At 43.3% G+C, this 17,132-nt stretch overlaps 1 protein-coding gene across 6 annotated transcripts in view; it reads right to left on the bottom strand.

Annotated features, from left to right (window-relative positions):
* LOC113447963 (sodium channel protein type 5 subunit alpha-like) overlaps positions 1-17,132 on the bottom strand; it is a 381,002-nt gene that overhangs the window by 127,281 nt on the left and 236,589 nt on the right. For all 6 annotated transcript variants that reach the window (XM_087917483.1, XM_087917477.1, XM_087917478.1 and 3 more), the window contains one exon: positions 14,550-15,020. In XM_087917483.1, the coding sequence (XP_087773609.1) occupies positions 14,550-15,020 (471 nt within the window). The remainder of the gene's footprint in view (positions 1-14,549; positions 15,021-17,132) is intronic.

Raw genomic sequence — 17,132 nt, 5'->3', positions numbered from 1 at the left:
GCCACATTTTGGAGCAAAATATGGCTGCACTGGTAGTAAATGGGGGCAGCTACACGGAACATATAGCATCACTTCAGATAGTCCTTGAATTACAATCACAACTGAGCCCAAAATTTCCATTGCTAAGCAAGACAATTGTTAAGTAAGTTTTGCCCCATTTTACAACCTTTCTTGCCAAAGCTGTTAAGTGAATCACTACAGTTGTTAGATTAATAATATGGTTAAATGAATCTGGGTTTCTCTGCTGTAGCCCTTGCCAGATGGAATATTACCCTCTCAGAGATTAGCATGGCCCCAATCCTGCTGGCCTTTCACAAGGCTTTAAGAACTTGGCTGTGCGTACCTATGCCTGGGGCTCAGAAAGTGCTAAGGGCCCCGTTTCTTGGCTTTATTGTTACCTAATTAATTATCTCAGCTGTTTATATTTATTTTTTGGGATGTTCCTCCTTGTTTTATTTTTAACTGCTTTAATTATTTCTGATTTTTAGAGTTGTAAGCTGCCCAGAGTCCTTTGGTTGAATTGTACAGCTACAGAAAATGAATAATTGAATGAATGAATGAATGAATGAATGAATGAATGAATGAATGAATGAATGAATATTCTCCCAGTATAATAGGTTAAGTATATTGGCAAGCAATATTATTATATGGTGAATTCTTGTGCTTGTAGAAAATGTGCCTCTTTTTTCTGGTGTTTATCTTTTTTCTGAATTTATTTCACTCATTCTAATTTACATCAGCAACTACACTTCTTTATGGGTCTCTCAGGGAAAGTGGCCCAGAATTCTGGTTTTTCCTTCCAATGGATGTCCAATAAGAATAGTCATTAAGAAACGTGAAATATTGTATTGTGTCCACCTCATTTCTCTGGTGAACAGCAACAAATTCTACTTGGAGATGAAATCAATAAGAGAGCTGTAGTGTGGTGGCCAAATTATGAAAGATAAACAAGAAGACATCTTTATTTTAAAGTATTTCTTTGTTTTTGGCCTTTCAGCATTCTGTCTAGTACACTTCCTAATTTTGAGAGATAGTTAACTTATGTATCTAGAATAGTGAAGGCATGTTTTGGGAGCTTTCACAAAATGGCTGGCTGGGATGAGGGGTTTGCCCAATGATAAAGTAACTCCCACCCTGGGGGTGTCTAGTCTTATGATATATCCCCTACAGAGGGCAAATTGGTGAAGTATTTAAGAAAGCTATGTAATATTAAAATATATTATTTATCCATGTATCCATTTTTAAAATATTTTTACAGGACAATGTGGATACTTCCAGACAAGGTGGTGGGCTCTATATTTTAGGCGCTTTCTTTTTCATTAGATTTAAAGTGGCCCCTTTGTCTATTGTCCTACCAACAACAAATCTCATTTGGTGCTCTCTCTGAACTTGGTTTTTCTTGCAGATATTTCCTTTCCCCCAAAAGGTAACATCATCAGTGCTAGAAGAAGGGAGTGGGGTTTCCTCTCTCTTTTTAAAAACTTCACTCCCTTCTACTACTGAAGATGTTCCCTATTAGGTAATGAAAGATTTGCAAGAAAACCACGGAGATCAAAGAACACCAAGGCCCTACAGTTCAATCCTGAGCTACAAATGGTATCTTCTAATGGTAACAAAACTTAGAAAGGGAGGAAAGAGTGATTAAAAAACATCTTTGAGCTCCGTAATTCTATCAGTGCTGCTCTGAGTGAAAGGGACTGGTCCAAAGTCATTCAGAGATCTTCCATGGTTAAAAGCAAGCTAAAAGTTGGGTCCCCCTACATCTAACCCAACACTTCAACTGTTACACTTACCTCTTTAAGAGGTATTCTTGAAAAATAGCAAACCTGAAGATTGGTCCTTTGCTTCCCATTTAATTTTTGTTTAATTAAAACCATCCAAACCTGGTTGGTTCCAAAGAATGCCCTGGTGCACCACATGAAATTGCTGGATTGGAGTATCCTGACAATAAATACACATTTCCAACTTGATTCTTTCATAAGTCTGTATTAGAATTTAGAATGCATATTTCTATGCAGAATTCCCTGTTAATGTGAACAATTGGGACTATAATTTGGAATATTTAACAACCAGGGATGTAGTTTAGAACATCTATCTACACTGAAAAGAATAGTGAAATTTCTTGGCTGATGGCTTAAGCATTATGTCTCATTTCAGGAATAGCTCTAAGATAGTTAGTCCTCGAGTTACAGCAGTTTGTTTAGTGACCGTGCGAAGTTGCAATAGCACTGAAAAAAGTGATTTATGGTTACTTTTTACACTTAGGACTGTTTGCATCATCCCCTGGCTCATGTGATAAAAAATCAGTTGCTTGGCAACTGTCGATCGCAGTGTCCCGGAGTAATGTGATCATTTTTTGCGATCTTCTGACAAGCAAAGTCAATGGGGAAGACAGCTTTGCTTAATGACCACATGATTCACTTAGCAACTGCAGTGATTCACTTAACAACTATGGCAAGAAAGGTCACAAAATGGTGCAAAACTCATTTAGCAACAGTCTTGCTTAGACATGGAAATTTTGGGCTCAACTGTGGTCGTAATTCAAGAACTACTTATATTATTTCAGTTTGGATCCTCCTGGAGTGGTTTTAGAATTGTTACCCCACAGTAATTCCTGACTCTGGACTTCCAATTACTATCCTGGGATGGATGAAAATCAATAAATTAAAACTCTGGATTATTAAGGAGCTGCTGATACAGTTTTAAAGAGGAATTATCGAGTCTATCATATATACCTCTTGTTGGTTCTGAAACCCAACGAGACAGACCCAAACTCCAGAGGATAATTAGGACTGCAGAAAAAAACAATTACTACCAACCTGCCTTCCTTCAAGGACCTGTATCCTGAACGAGTCAAAAAGAGGGCTGTGAAAATATTTACAGACCCCTCACACCCTGGACATAAACTGTCTCAACTCCTTCCCTCAAAATGCTATAGAGAACACCAGAACAACTAGACACAAGGACAGTTTTACCCCTGAATGCCATCACTCTTGTAAACAAATAATTCTCTCAACGCTGTCCAACTATTTACAAACTCTGCACTACTATTACTATTAACCTTCTCATCACTCCTTATCACCCATCCCCTCCCACTTGTGATGGTATGACTGTAACTTTGCCACTTGTATCCTTACGATTCATATTGACTGTTTCCTAGTATGATTTGATTGCTTATTGTACCCTATGACTATCATTAAGTGTTGCACCTGATGATTCTTGACTTTTGACAGATGTATCTTTTCTTTTATGTACACTGAGAACATTTGCACCAAGACAAATTCCTTGTGTGTCCAATCACACTTGGCCAATAAAGAATTCTAATTCTAATTAATAGTATGCTGCCTAATGGAGTAAAAGGATCAGCCATTCTGGATGGGGCTGCAGGTCCATTACTGAGTTTATAATATGGCGGTCTTACTTAGATTTTGTCCTATCTTCTCTGATCTACAGCTCCCCTCACTAATGCTTCCTGGTTGTCCAGTTGTATCTTCTTGCAGAAAGAGGTAGCCTGCCTATATTAACCTATGGTTTGACAGTATCCTACCTGGAGTACTAGTGTACATTACAGGTATGCTTACCCTCTTTGCCTTTAATTACTACAAAATGCAATATTTAACATCTGAAACATCTCGATATGTCTATTGAGATTCTCAGTCATCCAGATCATGGTTGTCCCTGGTTGTGCTTTTTCAAAAGACAACTGGATTTTGTTTTTGTTTTTCCTTGAAGATGTTTCTCTTCTCATTCAAGAAGCTTCTTCAGTTCTTCAATATCTATCCAGGCAAGTAAGAACTGAAGAAGTTTCTTGGAGGAGAAGAAAAACATCCTGAAGTGGTGAGGGGAGAGTTTCCTTTTGAAAAAAGCACCTTTGGGACATCTGAAACACATTGCACCAGTTTTGAAATAGGTGCATTGGCCGTCTCTTTCTTTGGTTCTTGCTTGCAAATGTCTATACAGTTTAAATTTGAGGTAAGTCATGAATTTCCTTCTTTTAACCCACCTGGACGTTAGGATCATCTTGGGAAAGCCCTTTATGATTTTTGTTGCGTTCCAAAGTGAGATGGCTGGCAATTCTATTATATAAAGCATGGTCTCCCAAGGGAAATTCACATGGTGCTTCCTTAGCTGTCCTTCTGGTGACATGTAAAAATGTTTATTTTTAAGCCCGGTCTTTTCTTTTGATGTGATGTTATATTTTCCTTTTAGCCAAGAAAGGGCTGCTATTGCTCCTTTTACAGGTTGGTGTTTTTGTTTTTTTTTTGCTTTTGCTTTATGCGTTTGTGGAATATTATATTGTCAGCCACTCTAAAAATCTTCAAACTAATAGAGAGTAAGATAAATACAAGTAATAAACAAAGAAACAAACTCAGTTCCACAATCAATTGCAATAATACTTCTCTTTGTTTCTGTGGTTATGGTGAGATGGCTTGGTGCCTTTTTTTCTCTGGCTGCCAGGATCTCAACATAAGTAAATATGCTAATGGAACTATACAAAACATAACAAAGCAGCCCAACTAGAAGCAATCAAGCTATTAGAATGCTTTTATGCCTCTGATGCAGAAACATCAACAAAATCCACTGGTAAAGGTTAGGAAAAGGAGTATTAACTAACTCAAAGATGATTTTGTATTAGCAATCAATGTGCAGCAATGTGAGGCTAATGATGACTCGGAACAAAAGCTTTCCTAAAAATGTTCAAATTCCTAGAATCAATTACAAAGGAAACAAAATGGAAGAACAAGTGAAAGGTCTCTTGATACTCAAAACGCAAGTCAGCTCTTGAACCAATTCATAAGTTTTGCCCAAATAGTAAAACCACAGATCCAGAATTTTTAAAACTATTGGATTTGCCATCGCAAGGCTTGTAATGACCCTGTCAGAAAAGCAACAGTAGTGGATATTTCAAAGACGACAGTAACTCATTATCAAAAGGGTTTATCGGGAGTGTCTTATTTGTATTTTTTTGCAGTCAAGGTTTTTTTTTTTTTTTAACATAAAGGGAAGCCAAGGAAAAGGTTTAGGTAAGATGAAATAACATGTCTATGAGATTAGGGGAAATTGTCAAATCCATACAAAAAAAATTAGGTATCGATGAAGAGAATATTTGTAGTTCAGAGTTGAACTTTGAGGTCCTTGTTGCTCTTTCAGCTTGGTTTGTTCTTCTTCCAGACATTTTATTACCCAACTTGGTAATAGCAGTGTTAGGAAGGAGTGTAGTTTGCTTTCTGTTTATACACAAATGATTTGCCCTGTTGTTGTTAATGGGAGTGTTGTTTTCTTCTTGGATTAACAGCAAGATAAACACTAGACCAACAATCAAAAAGAAGCCACAGTGGCTCACGTGGTAACACACTGGGCCTGCACACCGCTGAAGTCAGCAGCTCCCCGGATGGATTCCCGTGAGTGAATGGGCGTTGGTAGAAGTTATCCTGAACGCCCTTTCTATCTATGCTGCGAGAGAGCCCAGGATGGGTTGACTCCTTCCTATGATGTCATTTAGCTGAGTCTCCACTAAGATATAAAAGCCAGCCCCCCGAAGAGACCCCAGCTTTGGCGAAGATACTTGACAGACTGAAAGGTGTCTCTGAAAGCACAAATGAATACAGAAATATGACTTACCCTCTCCGGACGAATCAAGGGAGGGGCTGGGCTCTCTCGCAGCATAGATCGAAAGGGCGTTCAGGGTAACTTCTACCAACGCCCGTTCTCCTCCATGCTGCATCGAGAGCCCAGGATGGGACATACCAAAGCGTGCATGTCCACGGGTGGGTCCTCGTCCGGCTCATCACACCGACTGTTGAACCACTTGTTGAAGCACCCGTCTGCCGAAGTTGCAGTTGCGGAGACAAAGACATCCAGACGGTAGTATCTGATGAAAGGAGATGGGGATGTCCACATGGCCGCATGACAGATCTCCTCCAAAGGTGCTTGGGTCACCCAGGCAGTTGAAGTGGCCGTGTTCCTGGTTGAGTGTGCCGTCAGACCTCGAGGAACCGGAAAGGCCGCAGGTTTGTAGGCCTGCTCAATGCAAGATCTGACCCACCTGCTAATAGTAGGAGAAGAGGCCTTGTGCCCCAAGTGAGAAAGGAAAAGGAAACAAAATGGCTTCCAACTTCCTGAAGGAAGAAGTGCGCTTAATGGATATTCTAAGAGCCCTACCTACGTCTAGGGTATACCACTGCTGCTCTAAGTCATGGTGCGGGAGGGGGCAGAAGCCAGGCAACATAATGTCCTGGGACCTGTGAAACAGGTGTTAACCCTTGGAATAAATGAGGGGTCCAGATTGAGGACAACCCTATCATCATGAAAGGAACAAAGGTCATGTTTGATGGAAAGAACAGCGAGCTCGGATACCCGCCTGGCTGAAGTGATGGAAACGGGGAACACTACCTTCAGAGACAGGAAATGGAGAGACAATGTTCTAAGGGGTTCAAAGGGGGGCTTTGTAAGGGCATTAAGGACCACATGAAGATCCCAGGAAGGGTACCTGTGAACCACTGGTAGGTGGAAGCCCCTTTCAAAAACCTCCTGACTGAAGGGTGATGGGAAAAGGAAGGAAGCAAACCCCATGAAAGAACCGAGGAGAGGGCCTAAACTTGCCTGCGTAAGGTTTTGGGGGCCAAACCTTTCTCCAGATCATGCTGAAGGAATCTAAGAACCTCTGCCAACTGGGCTAAAGCAGGAGAGAGAGACCCTCCCTAAGGCACTATCGGGAAAGGGCCTTCCAGGTGTCATCATAGATGTGCCTTGTGGAAGGTTTGTGAGATGCCAGGATAGTGATGATGACCCTTTCAGGAAGATCAGCCACCTCTAGCCGCTGCCACTCAAGTGCTATATGGTCAGCTTGAGCCACTGGGGCTCCAGGTGGAGCAGAATCCCCTGATGAAGGGAGATTAGATGGGCTGGGATCCTCCAAGGAGAAGCTACCGATAGGTTGACCAGGTCTGCAAACCAGGGCATCCTTGCCAATAGGGTGCCAGGAGGAAGAGCTCCGCTCATTCCTCCAACATCTTCTGAATTACTGCCGGAATGATGGGGAGCGGGGGAAAGGCTGGAAGCCCCTTTCAAAAACCTCCTGAGGAGACTTTTGGGCCATCTGCACCGAAGGGCATCGGTCCTCTTCGCTCCCTGGCAAGGAAACCTGGTGAAGAATCTGGTGACCTGGGCGATTTGAGGAGTGGAGAAGAGATCCCCCTCCGGCATTCTGAATCTGAGGGAAAGGTCCCTGAATAGAGATGGAGGAATGGACCATTCTGCCTGGTTGACTAGCCTCCTGCTGAGCCAGTTGGCCTGGGAGTTGTTGATCCCGGAGAAGTGGTCGGCCGAGATTGACAACAGGTAGATAACCCCAACCGTAGAGCCTCTCCCATGAGGGCTCTGGATCTCATCCCCGCTTGCTGGTTGACATGAACCATGGTGGCCATGTTGTCCATAAGGACTAGAACATGAGAGGTGGTCACTGAGTGCCTGAAATGCTTGAGAGCTAGAAAAACGGCTCTGAGCTCTAGCCAATTTATGGGAAGGGCCTGCTCTGACCTGGATCAAGGTCCTGAGCTATCTGGCCCTGCATATGGGAACCTCAACCCAGGAGGCTGGCATCGGTGGTTATCACTAGCCTGTCTGGGACCCTGAAAGGAGTCCCTTCCAGATTAATGGGGAACACCACCAATTGAGAGATCTCCGGATTTGTGGAGGGAGCGGGACCTTGATGGATGAGTGGCTGGTTCCTGCCCGTTGGTAGGGAAGCAGGAACCATTGGAGTGGACGGGAGTGGAAAAATCTGTGGCTCTGGAGATATGACAGGGTAATTTGCAGATCCCGATGGGCTGCATGGATGGAGGAGGACAGAATCAAAATGTTGTCCAAGTAGCATTGGATCCTCACTGGAACAGAAAACAGAGATGCCATCAATGCTGCCAGAACCTTCATGAAGACCCTTGAAGCTGATGAGAGGCCGAAAGGAAGTGCTCGATACTGGTAATGGGTATTCTGATAACAGAAAGAGAAACGCGATGATGAGGCCAAATGGGGATGTGGAGGTAAGCCTCCATGAGATCAGTGGAAGAGAGGAGATCGCCTCCCGAATGCTCTCTAAAATAGAATGCAGAGTCTGCATTTTAAATTGCCTGTATTTTACAAATTGGTTGAGAAATTTTAGATCCAGGATGGTTCACTACCCCCCCTGAGGCTTTGGGAACGATGAAAAGGTGAGAGTAAAACCCACGTCCCTGTTGAGAGGGGGGAACAGGTTTGAATAGCTCGGATTTCAAGAAGGTGTTGAATGGCCTGATTCATGAGGTCTTGCCTTGAAATAACCTGAGAGACAGGACAGATCAAAAAAAAAATTGGGGGGGTGGCATTAGGAAGTCCAATTGTAATCCTGACCTAATAGTGCTGAGCACGCAGGCATCTGCTGTTGACTCCTCCCATTTGGAGGCAAAGAAGGCTAGGCGACCTCCGATGGGTGGGGAGAACAAAGGATTACTTAGAGCGATGGCAGGAATGACCCCCACCCTCCCGAAAGGGCTGTTTACCAGTATAAGGAGCTGGGCGATAGTTGGCTCTCTTCCCAGAGGAAGAGAGAATTTTACGTTTATCTCTGGTTTCAATGAGATAAGGTTCCAGAGCATGAAGCCAGCTTCCATTTACGGCGTGACTCTGCCTGCCAATTTCTGAGCCGTAACAGTCTTCTTGCTGCTACTGAACATGCCATGGCCCTAGATGCAAATTTGGCGGAATTGAGAGTGGCATCTGCAGTGAATTCTGCCGCTGCGATAATCTTGTTAAGGCCTTGGTGAGACTGAAGGTCAGATGTAGGCAATCTGATCTGGAGTTGGTGCAGCCACCGTATGGATGCCCACGTGAGAGTGCCAGGAGATGAGAGCGAAGCCAGAACCGGAATGTCAACAGAAGGCACTGCCAGGGCATTGTCCAGGGCCGCGCTGACGTTGTAGAAACGCTTATCCAGAGAAGATGGGCGAGGACCTGCTGAAGGGGAAGCACACTGTTCCTTGACCATGTCCAGGAACAAAGTGGGAGAAGGCAAAACCCCTGCATGCAGTACAGGCTTGGAGGAGAATGAGTCTCCCTGGCTAGAGGGAATTCCTTGTGGCTTGGGAGCCACTTCCCCTGGCGACAGCTTGGCAGTGACCAAGGCCTTGCTGAGTAATGGCCTGAAGAGAGAAAGATTGAAAACCAATGCAGAGGATGTCTGCTCTGGGCGAGAGTCCTCTTCCTCTGAAGATTTTGGTCAAAGGTCTCGCCCTCTTCACGTTCTGAATGAAAGGAGTAACTGTGTTCAGATGGTGAAGCCCTTCCTTCCTCATCAACCTCCTCCCATTCTGGTAGAGAAGAATGGACCCTGAGGTCCTGGGGCCTGTGTAAATCAGGGTGATGAAGCAACTTATAGATTGAGAAGGGAGAAGGGCCTGAACCCTTTCCAGAGGTCGAAGGATTTGCTTGAAGCCTTCAGCCAATCCCTGACTAATGGCCAATGAGACAACATCTTGGATATCCCCTGGTCTATGCTCAAAGGTAGAGGCCGAAGGCCGAAGGCTGCTGCTGAGGGAGTGAAGGTGGCTTCAGGCCTAGACTGAGAAGAGGTTAGAGGCCTGGAGGGAGGGGGAGGAGCATAGGGCACAGAAGCCTGTTGGAAATAAGGCCCAGATCTGCTGAGATCCTGAGGATCATATTGTACTGCAAAGGCCTCAGGAGGCCAGGATGGAGGATGGAAAGGCTCATAGATAACTTCTCCTCCCCTGGGAGGACTTGGCTGGGGCCCACAGGTATCACCTGAAACCTGCTGTAGTTGCACTTCTGTTGAATAGTTCTGTTGAACTGCCTCTCCTGGGCTGCATGTCTGCGCTTTTCTGCCCTCAACTCAGCCTGAGTTGCCTTCTTAGGGGCTAGAGCCTTAGCTCTCATTTTAGCAGCCACCTCCCTCTGGACTGATTGGGTGCGTTGCCTATGACTTTTTCTCTTATTGGGTTTAAGAGACTGTTCCACTGGGGTGGAAAACTCTGCCTGATCCTTATCTTGCTCCATTTGAAGAATAAAGGCTCTTACGATGGAAAGAAACTGTTTGTAAATTTTTTGTATTATAAGCCCCTTAGGCTATATAAATTGACCCCCGGGCTTACAAAATGGCCGCTCACCTCGTGGTGGAAAGCTTCAATCCAAGATGGCCGTTGACTATGGGAAACAGTCTCCGAGATCGAAGAATCACTCCTTAGGCTATAAAGAGCCCCGAGTGAAGTCAGCAAAGGAAAGGGCAGCCGCTGGCCACACGATCAGCTGGCTGACGCTGTTATCAGTTTGCCGATCGCTTTTTACGACCGCTCAAACCGCAGACGTGGGGGAGGTCTACAGATGCTGCCCAACTTGCCTGAACAGCACTCTGGCAACACTGCTCCCAACGTTGTAGGAGAGAGAGAGCCCTGCTCTCCTGGAAGAGCAGCTGCCCAGATCCTGGGAGCTGCTTGAAATGAGGAAAAAAGGTACTGAAGATCGCTGGTGAGTGCTATCTACAGAACCTCAGCTGGCTGAAGCTGTTATCGGTTTGCTGATTGGTTTTTACGACCGCTCAAACCGCAGGCATAGGGAAGGTCTACAGACGCTGCCCAACTTGCCTGAACAGCGCTCTGGCAATGCTGCTCCCAACGCTGCAGGAGAGAGAGCCTGCTCTCCTGGAAGAGCAGCTGCCCAGATCCTGGGAGCTGCTTGAAACAAGGAAAAACGGTACTGAAGATCGCTGGTGAGTGTTATCTAACAGAAGCTTTCAGAGACACAGCTACTGACTGAAAGGAGCTGAGTCAAAAGCTGGGGTCTCTTCCGGGGGCTGGCTTTTATATCTTAGTGCAGACTCAGCTAAATGACATCATAGGAAGGAGTCAACCCATCCTGGGCTCTCAATGCAGCATGGAGGAGAACAAACCACGGAGGGACAATTAAGAAGCCTAACGGCATTCAGGATACAGATAATATCACTTGAAAAATTTCCTTCCACAGAGGCAGCCAGCTACCTGGGTGATCCCTGGCTAAGACGTGCCCCACGCTACACAAATAAAAACAATCCAGTGAGAAGTAAACAACAGCCTAATCCAGGAACCACCAAGACTATTCTCACTACCACTGACAGAGCTAGCTACTTCAAGTGTGAAAAGATCACCAAAGACGCACACACAAACAGGTGCGTTCATTTCACAGTTTGTAAATTGTATGTGAGACATCTGTACTAGGAACCTTGTGACTGCTAGGACAGGAGATTATCTTAGAAAACTAGTAACTACCATAGCTTTTCAGGGAATCCACAATGGATAACTGCCTGTTGCAGAGGCATCTTAAAGGGAGGGCCAAAAACATAATAAGAGAATTGGAAGGGACCTTGGAGGTCTTCTAGTGGCTAAAATGCAGTATTGCAGGCTAATTCTGCTGACTGCCAGGAGTTCGATCCTGATTGGCTCAAGGTTGATTCAGTCTTCCATCCTTCTGAGGTGGGTAAAATAAGGACCCAGATTGTTGGGGGGCAAGAGGCTGATATTGTAAATTGCCAAGAGAATACTTTCAAGCACTATGTGGTGGTATATAAGTCTAAACGCTATTGCTTTTAAGACTGCTATGTTTTTTAATATTAACATAAATTTCCCAGTGAGAATTATTTTAAAAATTATTATAAACTTGTTCCAACTAGACATATCTACCACAAAATTATTGTGGGTTAAAGAGAAATCAATACTTTGGTTATCAGCAATCTTTATAAAGAAATGGTTAGATAGGTTGTAGGCTAGTTTTGAGAAAACTTCCCTAAAGAAAGCAACCACAATAATACCTCCTATTTTTGCCAAGAAACTGTTTTTCCCCTACTACTTACTTTCTATCATGCTCGCGATTGTAAAATCAGTAATTTTCTTTATTTTCGTTATACTTTATTACAGGTAGCCCTTGATTTATAACTACAATTGTGGCCAAAATTTCTGTTGCTAAGTGAGATATTTGTTAAGTGAATTTTGCCCATTTTGTGATTTTTTTGTTGTTGTTAAATGTATCGCTGCAGTTGTTAACTGAGTAAGACAGTTGTTAAGTGAATTTGCCTTCCCCATTGACTTTGCTTGCCAAAAGGTCACAAAAAAGGATCACATGATCCTGGGACAATGCAACAGTCATAAATATGAACTTTAATTCTGATCATGTGATCATGGGGATGCTACAACAGTCATATGTGAAAAATGGTCATAATTCACTTTTTGCACTGCCGTTGTAACTTTAAACAGTCAATAAATGAACTATTGTAAGTTGAGGGCTAGCTATATAGAGTTTGGGACTAATAAAGGCAAATAAGCATTTTGAAAGCAAGCTTGGGGTCAGGATGAAGGAATTAGACATGGAAATAGAAGTATTTGGTGAGATTAGAGATTATATTTCAATGATCATGTTGCAGAGGTGTTAAGAAAGGTATGAGTATGGCATTATTGCATGTATCTGCAAACCCTCAGTAGCTTATCAGACAGGAAACAGAGAAAGAAAGAACTCAAATGGAAGCACAACTGAAGGAATTAAGCAAAGAGAGCTTAATGATTTGCTTAGCTACTACACTGTTCCAGATTTTCCAAGTCACTTTTAAGACAAGTTACAAAGCCTTGGCAATAAGCAAGATTCTAGTTATATTGGACATTTGTTCAGGCTTCAAGACCATTAAGAGGGACTCTGCTCTCATTTTTCACAATGCTCATACTATTCGGAACAATCTGGTAGAGCCTGATGGAATTCTGAGTTCTTTCTCCAAGGAGAGATTCACAGAGAATTCTCCGAAATCACAAGAATTCTAGCTGTCCCATGTCTTTTTTTACTTGTATCATGTGTGTCTACAGTAATTACCTAATGATAGAAAGAGTATGGGAGACAGCGAGGAAGAAGTCTATGGAGAGGAGAGAGAGGGGGAGAGGGAGGGAGACTTTATGTAAAGAGAGAGAGAGAGAAAGAGAGAGAGATTATGGAGAGACAGAGAGAAAAAAACATAGAGAGGCTATGCATAGTAGGATCCTATTTTGTTGCACAAGTCCCTATCCACTATTTCTCAGGATATCTAAAGCACACGGAGATAAGAAACACATTTGTTCCATTGTCTTTCTGAATTTATGCTTCCTGAATCAGCTACAACTACTGCCTGCATGTCATCCCCAAGCAACATTTCAGTCATCAGTGAGTATTTCACAGTGGTTAATTCTCAACATCGCAAACAAAAAAAACCTTTCAGATTTGATACCCAGAAGCTTTCTTGTGTTTTACAACTTGTGTAAATCATTCACAAACTATCAATATCCAACTCATAGCTTCATCCCAAAAGAATACAACATCAAATGGCGAATTTAAGTCCATTTCCACTTGTAAAGGCCTTAAAGACAACTATAAGACAATTTAAAAAAAAATCTGTTTTGTAAAATTGTATTTGGACCACTATATCTTTTTAACTTTCGTGAGTTCCAATCAAGGACTCTATTCATCCTGGTACTGAGAATTTTGTTTGGGGACCCTAAATTTCCACAGTGAACTACAGTTGTCATGATTCCTTGGAGAGAGGAACTAACTAACTGCTAAATTAATCTAGTTGCATAGTTGTGTCCTTGGAGAACACCATGGCAACCATTGCTGCTGTTATAAAGGGGAAAAGCTTGGTACTATAATATATAAAAGAGTAATTTATCACAGAAGGATATTCTAATTTTGGCATTAACATCTACCAATACCCGGAACAATTAAAGCATCAGTGTTGCTGTTTGTGTCTCAATTTTGGATGGTTCTAATATTGTCCCCGCTCCAGGATCTCGAGTCTGCAAAATGGGTGCCACTCAGTCATACAGGCAATGAGTGTGGCACAATTTGCCCACAAGCTGAGATCCTATATGATTCTGGGCTGGCTATTATCTATTTCTCCACAGCCACATCACTCTCTGCATCTGCTCGGCAAACCCAACAGATCACAAAATATGGAATGTACTATCTATGTATGAACAGCCCTTTTCAAGCTGTTGTACACTCCAGGAGTGTTGGAACTACAATGGTTTCAGTTCCCAACCATGTTTGTAGAAGGCTATTCTGCAGCTTGCACCTCCTTTCTCATACTTCCCTAAAACTGCATCGACCACATCCATGTGTCAACTCATAAAATATTTCTCTGGTCTTTTAGAGTTGCCAGCAGAAAGGGAGAGCGGTAAGTAGTGCATTCCTTAAATGTTTTCTTAGATAATTTCTAGGCAACCGAAGTTTCTGGCACACAAAATTATAACTGGAGAACATGATTGATGACTCTTGGCTATGGATGTGTCCCATTGGAGAATATGAATTATGATACACCCAGGGGTGTGGGGGAAACCAGGGTCAAGGGTGAAATGAATGATATGTCTCAGAATCAGCTACACCCAGATAGCACCAGCATGTTCACTCCTAATAAATCGTCTTTAAGCTCTGAAAGATCCAGCTAGAAATTCATGGTTCAAATGGGGGTGACTGCCAGAGCCCCGACACCATGATTGGTTTTAGGAGAAACTTACCTGGTCGGTTTCGGTGAAGGTGCTTTGCTCATCATCTTCAATGTCCGACTCCCCCATAGCAATAGGGACACAAATGGACATGTTTGGGTTGGTCATAAAGTCATTATTGTGGTCATCGGACACCTGATGCCCCACTTTGTTGGTGGCAGCTCTGGCATTGCTGGTGTGGTTCTCCTTCTGGCTTTGCTCTTCTTTAACAAACTCATTAGCCATGTGGTTGTTGACACAGTTGTGCAAGACGGGTTGGTTGTGGGTCACAAGCTTCATCATGGCTTTCTTTTCGGCAGTCGCTTTTGGCTGTCGAAGGACCCTACAGCAGAAATTCCACATGGAACGCTTGAGGTACTTCAGCCCTCGATTGATGCGGGCAAAGGCCAGCTGCAGGTTATTCATCTCCCCATCTTCATCTGGTGCAGAAAGGTTGTCAGCACTAAAGGAGCTCAACAGTAAGGCAAGAAACAGGTTCAGCACCTGAAATGCAATAAAATACGAAGAAGTATTACCTGGATTTTCTCCTGCATTCTGTTGTTATGGTGAATACAGGCCACATCATCAATGCTAGATTGGATGATATTAACTAGTTTGTTAATGAAATGTCCGCAAAACCCACCCACCCCTCAGAGAGCACCATAGACCCTACAGTGGGTATAGATATGCCCACCACATCAATAATATCAGAGACATTGATATCACAAAGAAATTCTGGAAATTATCTAGTCCAGTGATGGCTAATCTTTTTGTCATAATGTATCAAAAGTGCATGTATGGATGCCTGTACCCAGGGGTGGGATTCTACCAGTTTGCATCTATTTGCTAGAACCGGTTGCTAACATTCTAAGCAGTTCGGAGAACCGGTTGTTAGAAGAAATTACTGGGCTAATCCTGTAAGGAAGGTAGGAAGGAAACATTCTGGTGTTGCTTACAGAAACTGCCTCTCCGTTAACCCTTATTACATTCTTGGCAGGACTAGACTTCCTGTCTCAGGAACTTCTCTGAAGGTTTTTTTCCCTCCTTTGCTGGTACTTTGCTTGTGTGGAGTGACCAGTCAAAGTTACAATGGCACTGAAAAAAGCGACTTATGACCATTTTTCACACCTACGACTGTTGCAACATCCCCACAGTCATGAGAGGCCAGGCGAAGAGATGCGTGCCTCGATGTGAGTGATATTGAGTTGGCCAGGCCCAACCAATAACATGACCACCAAGCCACGTCCACCAGTCACATGACTACCAAGCCACGCCCAATACCTAAGCCATGCCCATAGAACCGGTTGTTAAAAATTTGAATTCCACCCCTGCCTGTACCCACAGTGCAATGTGTGTGCAACTCCCTCTTGCACATGCACGCGCAACCCCTGTGTGCATGCATTGAGTGCCTCTGTGCATGTGTGCGCGACACCCCATGTGCGCACCACCCCTGCCCATGTATGCGTGTCTCCCCCCGCACATGCACAGCAGATACCTGACAATCAGCTGGCAGGGGAGTGCATACATGCGCAGTGGATCTGTTCCAGGTGGCGGTTTGCGTGACGACAGAAATGACTCTGCGTGCCACTTCTGGCATGCATGCCATAGGTTGGCCATCAAAGATCTAGTCTATTTCTCTGTCCCATTCAGTATACACTACACAGGAGTCTATTAAAATACTTCCAGAAGATTATTGTCCACCTTTTGCTTAATAATTTAAGTAATGAGCAGCCCACCCAATATACAAATTCCCATTGTTTTACTACTAGAAACGAAGTGTTGAATCTCTGTCTGATTCAGATAAACATGAATTTTTTTATATATACATAATTTTTATTATTATTATTTTCATTTTATTAAATATATATTTTAAAAGGAAGAGAAAAAGTAATACAGTGATATAAAATAAGAAGCAGAAAAAAAGAAAAACCAAAAAGGAAGCTAGCAGAGTAAGAAAGGAAAAAAAGTAAAAGGAAAGAAAAAAAGAAAGAAAAAAAATAGGAAGTAGCTGCTTTGGATCTGTTTTACAGCTGCGACTATTACAGTTTTATGCTTACCTCTTACGTTACGGTTACAGCTAGTCCTCAACTTACAACTATTTGTGTAATCATCACAATCTTTTAACGACCCAATAATCCCTTGCAGCCCGGAGTCTGGGCAACTGAATGGAGCTGAGTATTTACTGGCCGGATGCCCTTCCTGTCACAAATGCGGAGTTTTGTTAAGCGGATATATTCTAATTGTGACCAGAAAGAGAAATATGTGCCTCTGGGATCAAACTCACAGCCTCCAAATTGTGAGGTGAGAGCTCCAGTTTTAGGCATTGTACCACTTTGAAATGGTATTGAGCAGGTTCTGACCAGTTCTGGCGAACCGGTAGCGGAAATTTTGAATAGTTCAGAGAACTGGCAAATCCCACCTCTGACTGGCCCCGCGCCCATCTATTCTCTGCCACCCATCGAGTCCCAGCTGATCAGCTCAGTCTTCTTTGGTTGCCCTGCACAGGAGAACAGAGCTGGAAAGCAGGTTGGTAGGTGGGAGGGAATGGGATTTTGCAGTAACCTTTCCTTCCACACCCACCAAGCTACGTCCACCAACCCACGCCATACTAACCAA

This window comes from Pseudonaja textilis, chromosome Z (assembly GCF_049901715.1).
Source record: "Pseudonaja textilis isolate UNSWEBS1 chromosome Z, rPseTex1.2, whole genome shotgun sequence".
Classification (NCBI taxonomy): Eukaryota; Metazoa; Chordata; class Lepidosauria; order Squamata; family Elapidae; genus Pseudonaja; species Pseudonaja textilis.
Note: the sequence above shows the minus strand (reverse complement) of the source record. Positions and strands in the feature narration are given on the sequence as shown.